We start from the raw sequence: 17,178 nt of genomic DNA on the forward strand, positions 1-17,178 counted from the left end.
GAGCGCCCAGCCGCTAGGAAGGGCCGGGGCTGGGCCTCCCCAGGCGGCTCTCTCCTCCCGCCTCCACCTGGGATCAGGGCAGGGGGCTGTGCGGGACGACGGAGCCCATCCGGAGCAGGGCGGGCTGAAGGCAGCGGAATCCCAGCTGTGTCCTAGCAGCCGGCACAGGCCGCGTAGGCGCAGATCTCACAGGAGCTCGGGTTCTCGGCGATGGCCTCTGGACAGGAGAGACGGGCCCGTGAGCGCCAGCTTCCCTCCCCGGGCTCCCTCCCGCTCTGGAACCAGAGCTTCAGTATCTCCCACCCAGCGCAGACAAAGCGCCACCCCCGGGGCAGGAATCTCACCAAAATGGGCTTCACCCACTACACCTGAGAACTAATCACAATGAAGGATTTCACGGAGCCAGCGCGCCCCAGTCAGAGAAGAGGCTGCTCACCCAGCCTTTGGAGGATCTCGTGGGCATTGGGCTCCTTGCAGATAGGCTTGAGTTCTATGGGAAAGTTGGGGTTCCTACAGAGGCGGGGAACCATGGGTCGGCCAAATGTCCCGCGGTTCTCCATGCTGGGCGCTGGGAGATCCTGGAGGTCCTTGAGCTTCTTCACAGATTCCAGAGGAAAGGAGAACTTTCCATCCTGAGACACATGTCAAGAGCATGAGGCCAGGTCACAGCCAGCTCCGCGGCTGTTTCCCCGGGACCAACCCCCTCTTCCACCTCGGGGGTGCACAAGCACAAGCAGGAGCATGTGGGAGCCAGATGCTTCACTGCAGGGCAACGTAAGGTGGCCAGAGCCCAGGACATACCCTGGGACACTGGGCTTGAGTCCTGGTTTTGCTCTGTGACCCCGAGCAGGTCACTGCACCGTGGAAGCTTGTGTTCTGCACTTTCCATAAGAAATGGAGAACAAGGATGGCAGTTGTCGGGGAGGGGGGAACACAATAGGTGCCCAATGGGTGAGAGCCATCACGCTGATTTTCTGGGGGGTCCCAGAGCTGGGACCAGGCCCCGGGCATCTGGGCTCCACGTGACCAGGCAGGCTGTCATTAACCCTGTGGGGAGCAGCACCGGCTGATCACCGGGTCCCCAGCTCCAGTCGGCAGCCTGGTTGATGTTTGAGAAGCAATAAAAGGCCTCGAGGGCTTGGCTGCGATAAAGCGTGGGGCCCCCGGCGGGTGCCTCTCACTGGCATCTGCGCCCGCACGCACAGGCTGTCGTGAGACCCAGGTGTTCAGCTGTTCCCTGTGTCCTGGCAGGTGGTCAGGGAGCTCAGGACTGAGGAGTGAGGTCTGAATTTGAGTCCCTCTGGCTCACTTCCCAGCCATGTGCTCATTGCCAGTTACAGAACCTCTCTGGGGCTCAGTTTCCACCTCAGGAACACAAGGCCAGTGATCCCCTCGGCCCAGGGCGCTCTCCGCCGCAGTGAGATAATGCAGAAGCCTGGAGCGTGCCCCTGTGAACTGGCTGATCGCCTGCTTATCCCAGAGGATTATTTTTCTCTCTACCTGGTGTCCTATCCCCTCGGAGTTTGAAGGGGAAGATGTCCAAGGCAGGACAGAGAAGGAAATCCCTGAGGAAGAGCCAAGCCTTAGAGAGCCCTCACCCCCCACCCATTCAAGTTCCAAATAGGGATGCTCTATCTGGGACCAGAGACTGGGCCCTGGGGCGTGTGCTGGCTGGCCAGGTAGGGGCAGACTTACCTGCACAGTGACTCCTCCTACCAGGGCAGCGCAGGCCCCCAGGAGGCACAGAGTGCACAGCAGAAAGGTGTTCATGGTGGCAGTGCCCAGGAGAGGAGTGTCTGGCTCTGGGTGCCAGGAGAGGCAGCAGGACTTTTAAAGAGGGCAGGGTTACTGAGTAACCCAAGAGGCTTTGCCAATATCTCATCAAGTCACTGTAATTCAGGCTTCATCAGATAAGGCTCAAGACCGCCCTGGCAGATAAGAGCGCAACCTTGGGGGCTGGCAGAGCTCCGGCCCCTCCCTGGCACCCACTTTAACCCACATTGGGCCATGTATTCACCAGCCACACAAGCTCATGGACAACTGCTTTGGGCTGGCCTGTGAGGGGGCAGAAGGCAGATTTAGTCATCCTTGATAAGGGAGTAAGGCCCCGGACAGTGGCATTACAGGGTGACCCAGGATGGAGGGGGGCGCATCAAGGGGTCCCCCAACCATCCCAGGGGCAGGGCAGTTCAGGAAGTCTTCCAAAAGAGGGAGTGCCAGCACGAGTCTTGAGATTGAGCGGAGATCTTCTTAAAGAAGGGGCTGGAGATAAAAGTCCATTTCTTGCAAAGGATGCTACCTTTGGAACAGGCAGGAGATGAGGGAGGCATAGGGTGATCCGGGGAATGAAACATTGAACCCAAAAGGTGGGGGGGGAGGTGTAGTTGGGAAGAGGCTGCAAATGGTGAGAAATGTCTGCAGACTTAAGCAGATACAAGGTTTGGCCATTATGAATTTAAGGAAGGACTCAAATTACTTTCCTCGGGCCTGTGAACTGTCAAGTCCTGCCTATTGCCTGATGTCAGAGTGTGCCAACTTGGGCAAATCATTTCCCCTCTGTGTCCTCTGTGGGCACCAATAATAATAACGACTTTGTGAGGTTATTTTGTGGGTTAAGTGAGCTTATAATAATTCTTTGCTCCATACCTGGTGCACCAAAAGTGAAGGATCAGCTAGTATTATTTTTAGCAGCAGCAGCTTCTGGTCCTGGTTGTAGCCCTGGGGCCCAACTGAACCCAGGCTGCCCTCCTCCTGTGCTGATGCCACTGCCCTGCCTGCCTGTCCTGCAGCCTCAGGTTGTCCTCCAGTGTGCTCCTCCCCTGCCCCTCCCACTCTCCTTGCCCCTGCTCACCTAACCTCCAGCTCCTCAGTCTCGCTGTTTCTGCCTGCCAGTGATGCCCACCGCAGGTGTACCCTCTCCTTCTGATCCACCCCCCACTAGCCCAGTCTCATCTCCCAAATCCCGAATTTCTGGCCAGGTTCACCTCCCCTGCCCTTCCTGAACACGCATCCTTCCTTTGAACATGTTGTTCCATCTTCCTGGAAGGCTTTTCCTTCCCTGTGAGTCGGTGAACTCCTACTCAAATTTTCAGACCCAGATCAAATAACCCCTGTTGCATCCCCAGCTAAATAACCTCTTCCCGTGGAACCAGGCACATTCCCCTGGGAGGGATCCCACTGGATGGGGTCACTGTGTGTGTCTCTGTCCCGTAGACACCAACTCCCAGGAGGACTGTGCGCAGGACAGTATGAGCTCGTTGTGCTCTGTTGTGAGCACAGCCCTCGGACTTTGGGAGGAATGAAAGCCTTGGGGGCTCCATTGTTCCAATCTACAAACACACCTGGGTGAAGGCAGGACAGTGCCAAGGGAGGGAGTAGGGACAGGAGTCCTGGGTCAGAGAGTCAGAGTGGAATTGGAGGAAACACAGCCTGAGAAGGAGGGAACTACAAAGGGGCCTGACCCCAAGAGAGGCAGAAGACGCTGCCCTCCCAGGCTTGACTGGACCTCCTTTTCTTTCCTGCATGCGTGCGTGCGTGCGTGCATGTGTGCGTGTGTGTGTGTGCATGTGTGAAACTGAGGTCTGCATGTCCTGTCCGCATGGTGGCCTCTGCTAGCTGAGGTCGGGTGGGCGTGAGCACCAGGGAAGCCCTGGGGCTAAATTGGGGGTATGTCAGTGTGATGAATGGAGTTTGGGTTGAAGGTGAAGCTACAGATACACTTAAGGGCAGAACGAACGGGGCAAGCGCCAGGCGTTGATGAGGAGTGCTGGGAGACCAGAGCCGCGGCTGGGATTGGAATGAGGTGGCGCTGAACTGGGTTAGGGTGAGAGCTGGGTTAAGATCAACTTTGGGTTGTGGGTTGGTAGCATTAGTGGCAGGAGTTCAAGTTAGATTGAGCTGGGGCTCGGGCAGGAGCAGGGGTAGAATGGAAATAAGGTTGGGGTGGAGTGAGTGCCAGGGTTAGGTTTAAAATTGGGGGCGCAGCTCTAATTGGATAGATGAGGCCATTGCAACAGACGTGGGGTTGGTTTGGGATTAGGTTAGGGTTCCTTGGTAGGCGTGAGGTTGGAGTTGAATCTGCAGTGGAATGTGTTATTTGGGGCCTTCTGACTGGGGCTGGATCTAGGGTTAATGTGAGGCTCAACCTGAGTTGGGATCTGGTTTAGTGTTGGGGTTGGGGCTGTGTGGACCCACTATGGCCTGAAAGAGCCCAGTTTCTGGCTCATGTGGTTTTTGGTATTTCCCCACCCAAGGTCCAGTGAGTGGGCTTTCATTCCCTTTTTTGCCCACAATGCCCTGGCCAGGGGTGGCACAAGATAGGGGTGGAGCAGGTGGGAGGTTTGCAGGAGTGACGCAGCTCCACACTGTGGGAAAGAGGAAACGGCTCTAGGCTCAGCCCTCAGGGCCCTACCCTACCTAACCCTGTGCCCTGGGAAATAGAAACAACTCCTCTTCCCTTGCTTCCACCCCCAATTCTCTCACCCATTCTGGGCCCAGGTATGAATTCAGGCTTCTCTCCTGTGTAGAAGCTGCTAGATATTGGGATCCTTCTGGAACCCCAGGTTTCCTGGCCTCCCAGACCCACAACTCAGTACGGAGGCATTGCTCCTCAGCGTCTGCACACCCTTCCTCGGCCCTTAGGGGTTGAAGGCAGGTCTGCGGTTGTTTGGGCTCCCACACATTTAAGGCTCCTTCTCCCAGCAAATCTGTCCTTCTGTGACCTTCCAGGCCATGCCACCTCTGCTACCTGCTCCCCACCTAAAGCCCCTGCCCACTGCCCAAAACCAAGCCCACACCCCCACACCTATCATTTAGGACCCTTCATGGTCAGGCCCCTGCTGGGCTCACCCTTTATCCAGGATCCCAAAAGACCTCTCAGGGACGGACCAGGAGGAAGGGGCCCAACCCAGAGGACTGTAGGCTAAAGCGCTCGGGCTTTGGAGTCAGGTAGCCTGGGTTAGAACAGCCTTGGGATCTCTTGGGGCCTCAGTTTCTGCATCTGAGAAAGGGAGGCAGAAGCAACTCCATTAGGAGTTGCAGATTTTCTAGAAGATTTTCCTCACGACACCCTCACCCCAGCAAGCCCGGATGCAGAACATCTTCAAGTCCTCTGGGCTCCATCAGCCTCCTGTACTTTCCCCTCAGAAAACTTACCAAACTGACCTGCTGTTGACCCATGAGCTCCGAAAGGCAGAGTCTGTGTCTTGTGCGAGTGGCCTCTGGACTCAGACCAGGCCTGGCACTTCATGGGAGCCCTTGCACCCTGAGGGAGCAGGAAGGCCGTGGCAGCTGTGACCACCCTAACATTAACACCAACGGCGTGCTCTGGGCTAAGCCAGGTGTGTAAAGCAGACCCCCCACAGCCCAGCAGCCTCTCACCAACAGCAGCTGCTGAGACCCCCAGGGTTCCCAGCCCGCCCTTGCTCTCTGTGAAAAGACAAAGCTATTCCTTTGGGCCCAGAGGTTGTTTAGCTCTTGGGTTTGGGTGTCCTCAACATGGTTTCGGGTGTGAGTGTTAACGCCGAGTCCACTAAAGACCAGGCCTGGCACCGCTCCCCTGCAGCCCAGAGGCCTCCACGGACCTCAGCAGGAAAGGCCTGTAACAGAGCTCAGGTGGGGGTCTGGGTACTGGTGCTGATCCGTGTGACCTTCAGGAGTGGTGGCCCTCATTTCACAGCCTCCCCATTCTGCTTGTAAACATGTCTTGGGGGTGCAACCATCTCTGGTTTCTCTGAGAACATGACCTACCAGAGGAAGATATTATAATACGCGTGAACCTCCTCAGAGCTCTGAAAATATATTATGAAATAAAAAAATAATAACAGTACAAAACACAACAAAGCAAGAACGGACAATTATAAATCAGAGACATCTTGAAGGGGAGGAGGAGGGAGAGGGATCAGAGGGAGGGAGGAGCACAAGGGACTGAGGTGATGGTGGACGGGTGCATTGGTGAAGGAAACTCTATGGGGACTACACCTGAGGGGGTGGAGGGAAGCAAATATTGTTTAAAAATGAACAATGATGGGCCTCCCTGGTGGCGCAGCGGTTGAGCACTGGGCTGCGAAGCTGCCCGCAGCCTCTGCAGCACTGGGTCGATCCCCAGCGGCCAGCGAGGGTCCCACATGGCGCGCAGACCTCTCCTGCCGCCCGCTGCTCCCCTCAGCAGTGTACTTCGTCAGTCTGCCTGCTCAGCTCCCCGCTCTGGCTCTGGTGAATTCTCTCACCCTCCTGTGCTTCTGACTGTATCCAGTGCTTGTATAAATAAATAAATAAATCTTTAAAAAAAAAAAAAGAACAATGATGTAAATATATACATATATATATAAAATAAACATGAGAGATTAAAAAAAGGAAAAAAAAGAAATAACTGAAGCACCCCATTTTGTAGCTGGGTAAACTGAAACTCAAAGGCACAGAGAGATGAAGAAAACAGGACTTTTCCAAGGATACATACTCAGGTGCACGAACAGGCAACCAGCTGCCGGAGAAGGGGAGTGTGGACATAATCACGAGGCTACCTCAGCCTAGAGGCAAGCACAGGTTTTCAGACTCACTGTGCGGCAGACTTGGGGTGACTGTGGTCACAGAGCTACAAGCCAGTTCTCAGAAATGCTAAGAAATGGTTCAGCTCTGCTAGCCCGCACCTCCTGCACTGTCTTCCTGGCCCCAGACTTCCATCTCTAGGAAAGGAGAAAAAGAAAGGGCAGCCACTGAGTCAGACCTTTGAGCTAGTCCACTCGTGTCCACTGGACAGAAGAGGAACCGAAGTGCTCAGTAGCGAGCCCCCAAAGGCCACAGAAAGTGGACGGCAGAGCTGGAAATGTGAACCTATTGCCTTGAGCCCAAGTCCAGGTGTGGGTGGAGGGCGCCCTCCCCTCCCAGACCTGGGCTGCGTGGCTCTTCCCTCCCTCTGGGGGCACAGCTGGGGCGTGGACAGAGTGCAGTCTGGCTGTTTGATCAACATTGGCATGTCACACTCCTGAGGCCTGGCCAGGAAGAGGCGGGTAGGGGAGCTCCATTCACCATCTGCTCCCTGCACAGAGGGGCAGCAGCGCCCATCCTCCCTACCTCCGCCCATTCCGGGCATCGGCCACGGGGAAAAGGCTCTTTCCCTCCCAAAGGGAAGGAAGGAGACACAGCTAGACCTCGTGTCACGGGCCCCAGCACCCACAGGCCAGAGGGAGGGGAGGTCCACAGGGGGCACACAGAGAGGGTCCCCGGCCAGGTCCGAGGATCCCGGGCAGAGGAGGTGTGTTTGAACTGGGCCGTGGCCCTGGGGAACATCTGAACTCATGGAGATGTCAGGCAGTGTCCTGGCAGCAGGCAGCACGAGGGGAGAGGGGGATGGGCTGAAGCCAAGAGCAGCAAGAGGCGCTGTGGACGAGCAGGCAGGAAGGCCAGTTACATACCAGGCCGTGGCCAGTGCCCTCAACCTGGTGAGAGTGGGAAGCCAGTGGGTCTCACAGCAGGGGAAGACCACGGAAGAGCTGTGGTCTAGAAAGACTGCCCAGCACTTGGTGCAGATATGGCTGCTCCTCCATGCTGGGAGAGGATGTGCGCACTCCAGCCCTGGCTGTGCTCAGGGAGGGCCGGACTGCTGGGGTGGGACTGTGGAGAGGGAAAGAGACAGACAGGGAAGGGAAGATCCTTCCGGGCCCCATGCTGTGCAGGGTGCCTTCTGGCAGCCTCCTCGCAGTGGCCACCACGCTTGAGGTGAGGCCCTGCATCCCATTCTGTAGAAGATGTTCTGGTCCTGCCCAGATGGAATTCTAGGCCTTCTGACTCTGAAATGTGTGCTCTTTCACTGCTTCGTGTATTTTTCGGCCGGAACATGCTCCGTCCCAGGTCAGCAGCTCACGGTGGGCCAGCTTCTGGCCTGGCCAGGAAGCTTTGAGTGGGGCAGAGCCAGGGCTGCCCGGAGGCAGGTGGCTACATCAGGGGTCTGGCTCAAAGGGCTACAGTAAGGAGGAGCTGCGACAGGAAGAAAGCCAAGGGTATGAAGGGAAAGGGAAGAATGAACTCGAGTCAGACTCTCGAGGCCTAACCCTGACAGAGCGTGGGAGCCCAGCTGCATCCCAGGAGGGTCTCCCAGGAGTGGCTAATGAAGCTAAGAAGGGAGGAGGGAGCCAGAACTCAAGGGTGGAGCCATCTCCCTCCCTCCCCCTGCACAGGATATTTCCTGTCCCACCCGCTGCTTAGGAGCAGTACCCCAAGGCACAGTGATGGTCACCCAGGCAGCACACGGGCACATGCATTGGAGGAACCCCATGGCATCCTCACACAAGACCCCGTGAGCACACTGCCAGCAGTCTACCTGATTCATTGGTAGAGTACAGGACTTACACACACACACACACACACACACACACACACACACACACGTGCACGCAGCTTAGACACTCCCACACCCCCACACAGGCAGAGGACTGTTCCCAGGGAGGCCTCTCTTCACTCAGGCCTGGGCAGGGTGGGAAGAGTCCTCAGATGTCAGCACTGCCATTGTCTGGGACAGGAAGTGGCCTCTCCGACCTTTGGGGGGCTGTGGCGTGACAGAGGCGTCATTCATCCACAGTGACGTCAGCTCAGGCTGGGGTGGGGTGGGGTGGGATGGGTGCGGTGACAGGTTCTGAGGGAGGGCAAGGGCGACTGGGGAGTGCTGGGGAAGAGCAGACTCGGGGTGGGGGAGGTAGACGTAGGTCCCTCACTGCCTGTATGACCTTGGGCAAATGACAGCAGTAAAAAGGAGATAATGACATGGGTCTCACAAGGCCGCTGGGAATGCTTACTCAGATAACGGCTATCAGGTACCGGGCAGAGGGCCTGGACAACAGAGGCAATAACCCTGTCCGTGATGGCCACAGGAGTCGGGGTTGTGTGCAGGGGCTGGGGAGGCCCACTCAGGCCCCGAGGCAGGGCTGGGAGCTAAGTTCCCAGGGGCAGGCAAGGTGTGAGGCTGACCCAGCAACAGCCCTCTCCACACCTGCCTCGGCAATACCAGTCCCCAGCATCTGCTGGTCCCTGAAAAGCAGAGTCTCATGAGACTCAGACTCAGGGTGATAGTGGGGGGAGAGGGTCAGCAGGCTTGTAAACCTCTCTGGAGTGAGCCCCACCAGTATGTTTAGTGCTGAGAACTACACGGGCAACTTGGCTCCCTCCAGTAAGCTCTGATGTAGACGATTCTGAGGGCTGGCCACCGGGGTTCTTAACCTGTCTTCAAGAGCTCCCAGCTCTTGGGGGGTGGGGGGATCAGACAGAAAAAACGGAGCCCAGCCCCAGGGAGAAAGGGAACCTCCCCCAAAGAGCAAAGGCCAACATCTGGCAGCCCTCTGCCCCCTGGTGGCCTCTGGTGCTCACTGCAGCCTCACTGCCCTAAGAACCTTCTGCCAGGCAGCTCTGGAGTCGGCCTGGAGGAGGCAAAGAAGTAGAGTGGACACGCAAGGACAGCCTAGGTCTGAAATCCAACTGTACTGCTGGAGCTCTTATTACTACTACCTCGACCACTTATGAGCTGAATGAATGACCCAGGGCAAATGACTTAATCCCTTTGTGGCTCAGATTCAGATTTATAAAACGAGGTTGGTATCTACTGCATACAGTAACTTTGAAGAACAGTATGATAATCGATATCAAGTGCATGGACTGCATACTCCTATGTAACACACAATAAATGCTAGCTGTCCTAGTCTCTATTTCTGGGCTCGGCACTGCTCAGGGGCACCATGTGAGTGGGAAGCCAGAGACGGTCCTTACCTGCAGGTGAATTCTGGTCCTGGTGCCACTTAACCTAGTTTGGGCTTTGCACCAGTCAACTCGTCGCATGATGACATGGAGAGGCAAGGGCTGATGAGTTTGACAGCATTCTTCGAAATCCTTCAGGAAGGCACCGTAATGGGAAAAAACACTTTGTCTCATAAGCCCAACCTGGCCAGTTTTCTAGGTTGGTTACCTTCTTTGAAGTAGCTGGCTCGCATCCCAGGGCAACACTGGACGGAATACGTGTCTTTATCCACTAGAACCACCTCAGTGGTGAGATCTCATGCAGAGGTACAGTAGACACCATTTTACAGGTCTTAAAGATCTCATCTTTTTTCATTTGATTAGCACAAAGGTACACTTCATCTGCTCCCTAATCAGCATAAAGTGAGCAGATGTAAGCCTATCCCCTAAGACAGTCCTTCTGAGGCACTGCTGATGACCAAATTATACCTGTGATGGGAGTAAGGCTGAGTCCTGGGACAGATGAGTAAGGGACAGATGGGCTCACACACCCAAGTTGGGTAGGCGGCACTGCCCATGGCTTTGGTAGAAGCCCTTTTTGGAATTCCAGGCAGTGGAGTAAAAGGAAGTGAGACTTAGGGTGAGGCCCAGAATGAATTATCTGGGGATCCTCTACTAGCTGTGAGAATTTAGAGACATTAATCTTTGTACCTCAATTTCCCCTTGTGTAAAGCTGCAATAAATTGCCTTCCTGGAAACGTGTTTAGGAGGGAGAAGCCTCTGGCAGGTGGGATTGGTGGGAAGCGCTCCCCTTGAGAGACTGCAGCTTTAAAGTCACTCACGCCAGTGTTGCTGGGCTCCCTGCTGTCTCCCCCTTCTGAGCCTGTTTCCCCCTCAGTCAAGTCAGTCGGGCATTACTATTTCTCACATAGGAGCCCTGTGCTCAGTTCTTTTACTAGCAACCAGTTACTTCTCCCGCTTCAATGCCCCATCTTCCCGCTTCAATGCCCCATCTTCCTGCCCTTGCTAATCAAGCTTCCGGTGTAACCAGAGAGTGGTAAATGGAAACACCTTGTTCCGTTGTCTAAGACCCCTGAAGACTCGACTTCAATAGCCTCTGCCCACCCTCGGCTTTCCTACACCACTTCCCCAGCCCTCACACAGCCTCACTCTCCCCATCAGGATCTTGCCTTGAAAGGGGGCAGCTTCAGAGCAGCCTCCCGGGGCTGGCAGTTGCTTTCTATCCAGACCAGGTCTGCACCGCCTACAGGCAGAAAGGCTAGATTTCTCATGGAAAGGTTTGATACAGGGTGCGCGCAGCATGTTTACATGCTCCACTTTCACCTTTAGGAAATCTCTCTGGGAAGGCAGTGCAGGGAGCAAGAACAGAATTCCCTTGAAGAGGATGGTGTAAAAAGATGATATTGGAGTCAAAATGACACGGACGACCACTTGCCAACCAATGATCCGGGTAAGCCAAAACACTGAATCCTTACAGCTGTGAGGTAAGGACAGCAGCATCTACTCGGCACACCACGTGTTACGTAGTGAGTACTTTCCGGACTATGTCCCAGGCACTGTCCTAAATGTCTTGCTGCATTAATTAATTTAAGCCCACCACAACTGCAGGAAGTAGCTATTATTGTCTTCATTTCATAGACACTGTAAATGAGGAAAATGACTCTCAGAAAAATTAATTCCCCGAGTTCACTGAGCTACGGACATGCAGCAATTACTGTTTTAAGGTAGTGATACATAGGACACACTCTGAGACCCCGAGGACTGATTGTGGGGTTTCTACAACTGAACTAGCACCGATCTTATTTCCTCAATTGTAGCAAATAACACAGACCAGTAGGTGTTGTAAATGGACTTACCATAATGTATTTATTTTAAGTGCCATTCATGCATATCAGTTCTGGCAGCAACAATCCTAATGACACTTGGAATATTTCTTTACAGCACTAACAGTTACAAAGAATGGGTGCCGTTCATCATAGAGGCAAAATATGAAATCGTGCAATAGCAAAACCGTAGAAACATTAAAACACTGACTGTCCAACAGCAGTACAGAGAGCAGATTGTGTGTGCACAAAAAGCCAATGCATTTTCATCACATATATACAATATAGATATGTACACATCACCCTCTGAATGAACAATATCAAAATACTCTATTCCATTTGAAATAATCCCCAGATTATTCCCTCCCACTCAAAGGACATCTGAGAGACACGTATTTACAAGAACACACATGAATACATTTACATTTCAAAAACAGCCACAAATGCCAGTCGGATTATTCTCCTGGACAGAGTGCCCCTGTTTGATTATATGCTGCCCCGTTTGATTATATGCATTATTTTTTCCCCCAAGTCTTCAGTCAATTTAAGCCCAAGACAGAAAACCTCCTCTGCATTAGCAACTAGCACCTGAAGCGGCTGCTGGAGGGATGCTCCACACCGCAGCCCGCAGCCCACCCGCTAGAGCCCACTGAGAAGGGCCGTCCCAGGCTCCTGACCACCTGAATCACAAGAGCGGCTGGATCTAGGTGGAGAGTCTGCCTCCAGGGCCATTCTGGTAAGTTTCAATTCTCATTAAAATATTGATTACTGCAAATCAGTAAATGATTGCCAAATGGGAAATTACTTCACACAATGTGTAAAATCATCATTAGTAGTTTCTACTCAAATCACTCAATAGGAGACTGCATTCCAATACCCAAACTGTTTAAAGTGCACACTGTTACCCAAGCAATTTTTCTTCAAAACAGCTATTTTGGTATCTAGAAAACAGTGACTTGAGCAGTCTTTTGAAAATCACCCCTTTTCTTTCAAGTTTTTGCTCTGCAGGCTGCTATCTTATCTGGCCTCTGATCCATGTAAGGGTGCCTGGTGACTATCTTTCCAGAATCCTCTGACTTGCACTGATCCAAGGGGTTGGAAGTGAGCTTTCTTTTTCATGCCAAGCAGGGTCCAAACAACAGGAACATAAAGCCCTTTCTCTCTCCCCAACCTCACCAGCCTTAACCATGGTTGGCTTTCCAATGATTCATTCAAGGCAACACCCCATTAAAAAAATTCCCACACACATTCTCAAACACTCTCACATACACACAGAGAAACAAAAATGTCTGTTTAGTTCAAGTAGAGATTATTCAATCACAGAATCACTAAGGTTGATTAAAGTGATTGAACCATGGCTGACAGAGACTAGAGATGCGAAAAAACAACCAGTGGGCAGTTGCTTTGATGGGACATAGGATTCCCTATTAGAACTGAAAAAAAATTCTGCCTTTTTTTTTTTTAAACTAAAGAACCAATTCAAAATCTGTTCATTAAAAATAAATCTCACTTTTTAGTTTTATTATTATAAAACTGAGACAATCCATGCAAAGTAATTGTGATATAATATGAAACAAAATAGCAACTAATAAAACCCCCAAAGACGAAGCTGTATTTCAAAGAAAGCAGCCAAATGGCATGCATACAGACACACGTGACAACAGAAACAGCAGGAATCTAACAATAATTGCACTGAAGACTGAGGCAAATAAAATCTACGGGTGGCTCTACCTTCCATTCTGGCTACCCAAATGGAAAGCAAATGAAGAAACTTGCCCTCCTGTTGCCCAAATGATCTGATTCAAATTCCAGAAAAATCCTGTTTAGTTAATATGCCTCAATCAGCAGGAATGCTAAGGTAGAGTAATATACTCACATGGTAAAAGGAGTGACAATAAAAAGAATTACACAATCTCTCTCTGATTGTCTTGTCTGTAAACTCTTATCAAGAAAAATAATTCTGTGCTTTCAGACACTGCATTTCTCCTCATGAACCCAATAGGAGCTGAGCATTCACAGAAGGGAGCAATAAATATTAAAATAACACTTTTGAATAATAAATACATATGTGAATGTGGAGGCATTGATTTGTTTGTAGAGCCAAGCAATGTCCAGCTTCTAACCAATCAAATACATTTTAGAGTTGTAATGCAGATATAGGAAAAGAGACAGTTACAAGGTACAATAAAAATTCTATAATCCCCCAAACATCAAAACAAATTTGGTCAGTTCTTTATGCTGCTCAGGAACAACCTGCCCCTTCAAATTGTTGGGTTCTTTAAAAAAACTCTTGGGTTCTTTAATTTACTGAGTCAAATTCATTGCCACAAATCTGAAAAAGATTAAATAAGGGGAACTGGGTTTTGAAAAACTATTTCCATTCAGTTGCCTACATCAGTTGAAAGCATCCTGCAGAAAATAGCCTAAGAAGGAATAAAAACTCACAGTAACTTTCTTTTCAAGACATAATAATCCAATTAGGGAGAAAAAAAAAACCTTTCAGTAATTTTTGTACATATTTACACATATGAATCTATAAACTGCTTGCAGCAAAATAGGCTCTGCCTGAAAAATCAGTCTGGCACTTGTGGTCAACATCAAACTGACACAAATATGCAAAAGCCGTTCAAATCACAGAACAATTAGGAGCTACATAGGGCAGCTGGCAAGGAGACAAACATGTAGTACTTGTTTAGGTCAGATAAAAGCAGTACGTTATTCAGCTAAAATCTTTGATTGTCTTCAAAAGAAATTCTGATAACATTGGTTAAGTGATTAGCAACTTTGCTTTCTCAACTGGATTCCCTTGAACCTTTCTCTTCACTACAGAGAAAGTGACACTGGGGTCTGGTGCCTTGCAGACTGACAAGCTCTACACAATTGAATCCCAATCAAAGTCATCCTGGATGTCATCTGGAGGCAGGGAGCGCCGCATCTGGAAGGCTTGGGAAGGCATCATGTGCTGCTGGTTCATGGCTCCGTGATGGCCTGGAAGAAAGGAGACAACATCACTTGGGTAAGCAAGGAACAGAAGAAACAAAGAAATGCCTATAGAGTAATTTCCTATGTGCCAGACATCCACTGCACATTCTCTCATTAATCTACCCAAAAGCTATCAGCCAGGTATTCTTAAGGTTCTCTCAATGTAGGTAAGGGGGCCCAGATTTAAGACGATGAGCAACCTAAAAGTCATACAATGAGCTAAGGGGAAGACAAAGGATTTGAACTCATTTATTTGACACCAAAACCAAGGCTTTTCTCACTATACCATGCTCCAGCAAGGACATAAAGAGTGCTCAAGTTTCCACATGCTGACGTAACCATTTCTTTTATAGTCTGTTTTGCTTCAATATGTGTTTCAGTAACATGAATTGACTCTCATGACAATGGTAAATGGTGAATGATGTCACTGTAACTCTTAAGTCATATGAGGTGAGACTGAATTTTTCCAGCAAGTTCATTCTTGTGCCACCAAGTAACGGCAGGTGAATACAGAGAACGTCAACACAGCTGAGTGCAGAAAGCCACGGAGGAGCCCAGGAGTGCACGATGCCTCATCGCCCATGTTCCTCCTCTTGGATTGATATGGCTATCGCCAGTTTTGATACATTCTGTCTTTGTCTCCATACCTTAACAAACACCCTTCCTATATTAATTTTTTTTCTTTTTTCAATAAAGAATGAGTATATCTACATGTAAAATACTTCCTTTTATCAGAAATTTATAGGCATATACTTTTACCATTGTGGAATCTTTACTGTATTATTATAGCTTTTCTTAATACTACAAAGTTTCTAGTCTGTTGACAATCTTATTTTTCTCAAAAGTCCTGTAATTTTATAATATGTAATTTATAAAATGCTAGTAAGATTTTTAGTGTATCACAGTATAGCAGCAATGTCTGTATTTTTTTTTAAACTTACAAATTCCTTACTATGTGCCAGGTGCTAAAACTAAGGAGATTTACATATATCCTCACTTAATCCTCTTAATACTAGGACTTAGTAGTGTTATTAGCCCACTTCACAGACAAGAAAGCTGAGATAGGAGGGCTAGGGCCTCCTATCAAGTGGCAAAGCACCAGGATTCAAACCCTAGCAATCAGGCTCCAGCATTTTAACTACCATATTTTGCCAAGTCACTAGTGCTGAGGAGGGAGAACACTCTTTCCTTTTCATCAAAGGACATGTTCCTTCAAGCTACCTGGCACACATCTGTTTTCTTTTTTTTGGATTTTAAATTCACACTGCCTTTTATCTTATCTTCAAAAAGCCTAAGTAAATGGTGGTTTGAAAAAATAACAACATCAGGGCTTCAGTCTTGCTTTGGCTACTTACTAAACTGGTGGTTCTATGTAAATTCTCTCTCCTTCTGAGTCTCAGTTTTCTCATCTAGATAATTCGTAAGACCTCTTCCACCACTAAAATGTGCCTCTACTGCCCTACTAAATGCAACCAATCCTATATTCTGAAAGCAAGGAGGAAAATTTATGAACCAGTGTATCTTAAAACTTGCCTCCTCTAGAATGCACTTCCCTGGAAACTCTATCTGAGGTATAGAGGGAAATTCACTAGAGGAAACTTCATCAGAAAGAATACAGCAAAGTATACATGAGCTAATAACCAAAGTAGGTTTATGACACCTGCCAAGTCCTGTTGAAGTCAAATAAGCCTCTAAATTACCTAAGATTCTAGGACAAGTTCTATGCTCCTAGACCACTTAGAGAGGAAGGGTATTAATTTAAATGACAGCATCTGTGGGCTAAGAGAAACTTCAGGTCATACAGGCCAAATGCCAAATAATATTTGAATCCTTTCAACGAGCAATGAAGCCCAGCAGCTACCCGGACTTCATACCCCAGGTATGAACAGGGAGTTCACTCCCTCCTGAGGCAGTCTCATTTACTATTAGGACAACATAAAGCTTTTCAATATTAAACTCAAGTACCAAATGCAACACATACACATCCCAAGTTACCTGTAATCGTTGCTCCTGGAGTGCTAAGTGCCTGTGGGATATGAGGATAACCAGGGGGTGGCATCACTGAAGGAGGGAGATTTTGCCTGGAGTCTATGTACAAATTTCCTAGTCAGAAAAAGAAGACATGTTACCATAAGTAAAACAAATGAATCATTAAAATCTTAATAGTATTGTTATCTACAACTAAAGTAAGCAGATTAAGCAGATGAAAAGATATCCAACATCACTAATCAACTAGGAATACAAATCAAAATGACAGTAAGATACCACTTCACATCCATTGGGATAGGTATTATTAAAACAAAAAAAAAAGAGACATGCTGGTAAGGACAGAGAAATTGGAACCCTTGTGAACTGTTAGGCTGGAATGGAAAATGGTTCAGCTGCTGTGGAAAGCAGTATGATGGGTCCTCAAAAAATTAAGCATAGTATTTTTTATGATCTAGCAATTTCACTTTTAAGTATATAGCCACACGAACTGAATGCAGGTGTTTATAATTCCAAGTTCATAGCAACATTCATAAGAGCTAAAACAAGGAAGCAACCCATGTTCATCCACAGATGAATGGATAAGCAAAATAGGGTATATACATAAAATGGTATATTATTCACCCTTAAAAAGGAAATTCTAACA

The 17,178-nt window shown here is 49.7% G+C and overlaps 2 protein-coding genes across 3 annotated transcripts in view; both read right to left on the reverse strand.

Moving 5' to 3' along the window:
• On the reverse strand, positions 1–1,845 carry GUCA2A (guanylate cyclase activator 2A). The gene is made up of 3 exons (XM_084243731.1): positions 1,696–1,845; positions 437–632; positions 1–217 (listed from the first exon to the last, which is right to left on the reverse strand). Exons 1-3 carry the CDS (start codon positions 1,768–1,770, stop codon positions 153–155), a joined length of 336 nt encoding a protein of 111 aa, XP_084099857.1. The 5' UTR covers positions 1,771–1,845; the 3' UTR covers positions 1–152.
• Positions 1,846–14,436: 12,591 nt separating this feature from the next.
• FOXJ3 (forkhead box J3) overlaps positions 14,437–17,178 on the reverse strand; it is a gene marked incomplete at both ends in the record, with an annotated part of 57,692 nt that continues 54,950 nt past the window's right edge. For both annotated transcript variants that reach the window (XM_084242175.1, XM_084242176.1), the window contains 2 exons: positions 14,437–14,552; positions 16,542–16,649. In XM_084242175.1, the coding sequence (XP_084098301.1) occupies positions 14,437–14,552; positions 16,542–16,649 (224 nt within the window). The remainder of the gene's footprint in view (positions 14,553–16,541; positions 16,650–17,178) is intronic.

Source organism: Talpa europaea (assembly GCF_964194135.1).
Source record: "Talpa europaea genome assembly, chromosome: 9".
In the NCBI taxonomy this organism is placed as follows: Eukaryota; Metazoa; Chordata; class Mammalia; order Eulipotyphla; family Talpidae; genus Talpa; species Talpa europaea.